We start from the raw sequence: 5,605 nt of genomic DNA, 5'->3' as shown, positions 1-5,605 counted from the left end.
GGCAACGATACTAACGGCTTGACTCTCGACTCACCTCGAAGGAAAGCCAGCCGGAGAGCCGGCCGAGAGAGCAAGGAGAGAGAACCGGACCCCAGGTGGGGATGGACTCGTAGCCTCGGGCAGGTATATTACCTGTGTTTTACCTGCAGCGGTGCTCAACGCGCTCGACCTGTCGCCGTTGCACCTGGCGCTGATGATGACGTGGGAGGGAAGAATTGTCGAGTCTTATCGCAGGAATTCCTGAGGATATTATCGCGGCGGTGTATACTATCAACATTGCCACGGCGGTACACCTAGCGCGTTTAAAACGAACACAATTGCAACGTTTCCATTTCGACGAGGTGACGTTTTCCTTTGCGTAAAACGTTTGATACGAAGTAGATTTCTGCAAAATAGGAGATCGAATTCTCCAACATTATATCCGTCTCGAGTCTCATTAGCATATTCTGCCGTTAAAGATTTGATCAAATCGTTAGCTTCATTTGAATTTTCTTAACACTTTCTATAAAATATTTTGTATTCCTACGAGAAAGGAAGAGGACGCAGTTTCTCGATAACAGCTATTGGAGTAACATAACGTCATCTCGTCAATATAAAAGATGTATCTTTACATGCCGATTATCAGGTCGTCGCTATATATCTAACTCTGTTTAGAATCGGTCGAAGTAAAAGCTTAGGAAAGTTGCGAGCGCGTTCAACGAAATGAGAACAGTTTCTTCGAGGCTGTGTACCTGTGCGAACCGCTCCTGCCTCGTCTCTGTGGCGAACGATCCCACCACTATTGTGATATAAAGTCAGCATAAACACCAGGGAAAAGCGTAGGATTCCGCGCATTCTGTGAACTCTCGGATCGTTCGTGATTTTACAGGGTATCGCCGAGATCCAGATCGTCAGCTCTTTGCTTTCGTAAACGCTATTTATTTCTAAAAAGGGAAGCCTTTTCGCTATTTTTTTAATATAAAATATATATTATCATTATCAACAGATTGACATTACTAAAAAATAATTTATTTATTTGGGATTGCTCTTTTAAACTGCAACATCTATTTGCATTATTTTATTTAAAAATATTTTGTTATTTTTCGTAATTCTTTTAATATTAAATATATATAATATATTTAATATATAAGACAAAATGTTCAGAATATTAAAATAGAAACTTTCTAAGCAATAAAATTGCTGTGTATATTATACATATATACATATATATATATATAAAATAATTACACTATAAATATTTTGATATAAATATTATGTAATATAAGCATAATCTGATTTTTTATATCTGAGATATATATAAATATTGTAATTTTAAAAAATATATTAAAATATGTTAATTGTACTTTAAAATAGAAGGATCATAAGGTGTACCCAGGAAAGGCGATCCTCTCGCATTCCATGCCTGTTTCAGGGTGGCCTCCATCTTCTATAAATACATTATTTATAAATTATAATAAATATTCTACATTTTTTACATATTAATCAGATATGGATAATTACAATTTGTTCAGATGTCGGTTTGCCTAAGATTTTCTGTTGCTGATTCCACATTAATTCCTGCACTTTCATCTGTTCCTCTGGCGCCATATCGTCAAAATGTTTCGAACAGTCAATCTTGTTTAAGTCAATCTTTGGTTCATCAATAATTAAGGCTTCCCACCATCTTTCCATAGCTTTTTCAAGATGAATCTATAAATACAAATAGAATATATAGATACCAATTTTGAAGATTTAAATTGAACGTGTTTTATATTAACGCACACTAATTTGTTTCCCAGTTTCAATACTCCATATAGATTCATCTTTTCGAATTTTAAAACTCAGTTTGCCATTGAAAATGTTCTCCCACTCAGAATTTACTGATGAAACAGAAGACTTTCCATCAATTTTGATTTCATTTGAACTTATGTCAACTTTGACTGTATCTTTAGATGCTTTTATATGTTTTGGTATTTTTATAATTACATCCAAATCATTGAGAGTCTGGGTCCAGGTATAATTTTCTCTTATAGCTCCATTGTAACTGTCTGATATATGATCTATCTTAGATTCTATGGAGGATGGTTTAATATTATTGAATTTATTGCATGAATCAATTTCAATTTCCTGTGCCACTGATGGCATAAGTCTACAATTCTCATTATGTGTTGAAATTAATTGGTTTGATGTACTGCTGCTGTTTGTATTATCAATTACAGGCAATGTTGTCTTTTGTAAATTTGTAGTGCTCTTCCACTTGTACATGGTACTTAATACAAGTTTCTCTGTTATTCCTGGTGGGAAGCCCAATTTTTGCTCCGAGTTTGATTCGACATAAAAGTCTGTGCTGATATTATGAAATTTATGTAAAACAAAATTTTATTTAAAGCACCAATACTTCTGATACTTACCATCTATATAAAAATCCAAAAAAGGAGTCCAAAAAGTTACTGATATTTTTTTCTTCACGAAGTATGTGTAAAAATGTTTGATCGTGATTGGATCCCATGATTGCAAAGATCTCTCTACCAAGTTCTACAGATATTTATTATAAAAGGGGCTAATTATTCGCTCGAGAAAATTCAATTATCTCGAACGCACTCGCGTTTCTGCTATCAGTCCAAATTTCTAAAGATGTTTATATTAACCTATACTCCGAGAATCATTATATGTTGAAAATAATAAAGTAGTTGATACATATACTTGATCAAATTCTAGTTAAATCTTCTTTCAAAATTCTTTCTCTGAAATTCTCTAGATTCTCTAAATCTGTGCGAAAAATTATCATCTGTTTGTTTATCTTTGAAAATATTTCAGTATCGTCGAATAACCGCAAAATGAAATTTTTTTCTTTTATGTTACACTTTGCAAGTTGCACTACTTGCACTTTGTACTGTGCTTTCTGCACTTAAAATGAGATAGTATAATAGAAAGAAGAAAAGAGAAGATATAAAGTGCAAAGCTTACTAAAGCCTGTTCTTTTTAGTTTATCGTTTATCTTTTCTCTTTTTTCAATATAAAAAGAAAAAGAAAACGGTGCAAGAAATTCGGCTAAAAAGAACAGACCTAAATTTTACTCTCGACAAGGTTTGACAAGATGGCGCGTTCTCTTGCCATCTGACGCTCTCGAAAATGTCAAATGTGATTTGATGCATGCGATCTACGGATTGGCTGTCATTTAGAAATAAATATAAATAAATCAAAGTACTGCAGTTTTATCAGTAGTCTCGTGAAAGAAATAATTATTAACTGTTAGTGAATGAAATCTCGTATAATAAATTACATATAATAATCTGAAAAAGGAACAGTTTATTTTTGCTGCTGAATATTATATGTGAAAAATTTTATATATAAAATATTTGTCGATTTAGCTACAACATTAAATAGTGATCTGCAAGATTTTAGTTTACTACACGTAATTAGCGGTTCAACTGTAGTGATAGAAAAACCGAGGAAAAACGATCCTCGGTTATATTCTGGTACATTAATTATGGCAAACGTTCCTGGTTTTACATTGGAAACTGCGAAAGGTAATTAGAAATCTAAAATCTTTTTATAGAAAATTGTATGTTATTACAATTCAACGCATTTATTATATGAGTTTATCGGTAACTTAAATGTAAATAAATATTTGTATATTAAACATGATTATATGAAATATAATGGTAAACATATGAATAAATATTTTTCTTCTTTCAGCCATATTGACAGATGTTTTGACAGCATTAAATACACCCGAGAACTTGCAAAAGCTCACAGAAGCGAAGGAAAGTTCCGGCAATGAAATGTTGAAAATGATGCAATTTGTGTTCCCACTAGTAACACAGATTCAAATGAATGTCATAAAAAATTACGGATTTCCAGAAGGAAGAGAAGGTACGTAGATTATGAGTACAATAAAAGTAAATATGATAAAAGTAAAGTTAAAGAATTAATTATGTGTACACAAAGCAGGTACTGTACAATTCGCACAGCTCATTCGGGCTTTAGAAAGAGAGGATGCTGAAATAGCACAGCTACATAGTCAGGTCCGTTCATACTTCCTTCCACCAGTTACAATAAACTCTTCGACTGAAGCATCTCTTTAGATTAAAACGAGGTCTCTCATCTAAAAAATCCATATGTATATCATTTTTATCTAAAGACTGTTAAATTAATAAAATAAGGATAATTTCTATAGAAAAAGTGAAGAAAAAATTATCCTATGCATCTTTATAAAAAAAGATAATGAATGTTGTATATAAATTTGTTCATTATATATATATATATATACACACATTTTTTTTAAATATTTTGCTAAACTGGTCACTAAAATCTGTTTTGTAATATCTTGATAGGAATGTTTACATAAAAAAAAATCCTTTTATTTGAAGTATTAATGAAAATATTGCAGTGTTCTTTCTCTATTATTATATAGAACAATTTAATTAAATATATGGATTTCAGCTAATGTAATCAAATCTGTATATACGAATCTGGAGAAAAGTACCAAAGGAATTTAAAATATTTAATTTGAAAAAACTTAAAAATTTTTATAATTTATTTATATAATTATTAATAAGTATATCATTATAATCTACTAAAATATATAATATTTATTTATATAAATGTTCTTTAAATTCTTTTTCCTGCAATTACATGAGCTCTAAAAGCTAAACAAAAAATTCCACTGTTCGCACAGGGATGAAGCTATGTATATATCATGATTTATACATTAATTACTTAAATAAAATAGGTAGAAAAAAGATACAGATCTACATAAACAAAATCAGAATATACAGGATGGTGTGGTACATCATCCTATATTCAACAGGCACAATGGCTTGTATAATCGTTTATATTTTTAAATTGGACAATGATTGTATAATTAAATCTCTACATGTTATTATACGTATCATATATTTTAACTTCATATCCTGGCGAACATCTGGATAAATACATATTAAATATACAATTTCACTCATATAAGCAAGTATATTAAAATTGCATATAAAGCCAACAGAAATTATAGATTTAACGATAAATAATACATTGGAATTACATGATGTTTACTTAAAGCAGCTTGAATCGTGTTACCTCTGATATACTTGAATGAGAGATAAGCAAATAGTTCCCCCTTGTCAATATTGTACATTGATAAAGATCTCTGTGTACAATTGTAAAAATGCGTTATTAAAAAAAAATTTTGAGTTGTACAAGATTTCAATTTGTTTGAAAACATTTTTCTTATAATCTATCAACATTGTTTATAAACGGACATTTATTGTGAAATAAATAATATCAATATGTAATATCAGAGCGGTATAAATGATAATAAGTAAGAATATATATATATAACAAATTTAACAAAAGAATGAAAAAATAACTCAGCAAAATTTTTTTACAAATACGAAATTGACGAGTACAGCAGTTTTCAAATGTCCACTAAAAATTTCCTATAAAATAACACTGTGAACGCTTGACAAATGGGGAACAATATGCTTTGATGTATGTACATTCCTTATAAATAAAAAGATACGCCTGTATTTGTCTTGTATATTTAAAAAAATCTTGGTTCATGTTTTTGTCATGCGAATTTAAAAAACATAGGTAGGCAAAAAACCTCTCTTGTAGACTCGTTATAAAT

At 30.3% G+C, this 5,605-nt stretch overlaps 2 protein-coding genes across 3 annotated transcripts; one reads left to right on the top strand and one right to left on the bottom strand.

The window, feature by feature from the left end:
- Nucleotides 1–1,333: 1,333 nt before the first annotated feature.
- Nucleotides 1,334–2,535, bottom strand: LOC108772932 (nudC domain-containing protein 3). Its single transcript, XM_018538601.1, has 4 exons — nt 2,391–2,535; nt 1,762–2,326; nt 1,501–1,689; nt 1,334–1,426 (listed from the first exon to the last, which is right to left on the bottom strand). The coding sequence occupies exons 1-4, from the start codon at nt 2,486–2,488 to the stop codon at nt 1,334–1,336; spliced, it is 945 nt and encodes a 314-aa protein (XP_018394103.1). The 5' UTR covers nt 2,489–2,535.
- A 749-nt stretch (nt 2,536–3,284) lies between these two features.
- LOC108772934 (protein C10) lies at nt 3,285–4,139 on the top strand. Of its 2 annotated transcripts, none has more exons than XM_018538603.1 (3): nt 3,285–3,509; nt 3,679–3,855; nt 3,934–4,139. In XM_018538603.1, the coding sequence occupies exons 1-3, from the start codon at nt 3,470–3,472 to the stop codon at nt 4,065–4,067; spliced, it is 351 nt and encodes a 116-aa protein (XP_018394105.1). In that variant the 5' UTR covers nt 3,285–3,469; the 3' UTR covers nt 4,068–4,139. The 2 variants fall into 2 exon arrangements, with proteins under 2 accessions (XP_018394105.1, XP_018394104.1); XM_018538602.1 differs by having other exon boundaries at nt 3,931–4,139.
- Nucleotides 4,140–5,605: the final 1,466 nt, after the last annotated feature.

This window comes from Cyphomyrmex costatus, unplaced genomic scaffold, assembly GCF_001594065.2.
Source record: "Cyphomyrmex costatus isolate MS0001 unplaced genomic scaffold, Ccosl1.0 scaffold193, whole genome shotgun sequence".
Lineage (NCBI taxonomy): Eukaryota > Metazoa > Arthropoda > Insecta > Hymenoptera > Formicidae > Cyphomyrmex > Cyphomyrmex costatus.
Note: the sequence above shows the minus strand (reverse complement) of the source record. Positions and strands in the feature narration are given on the sequence as shown.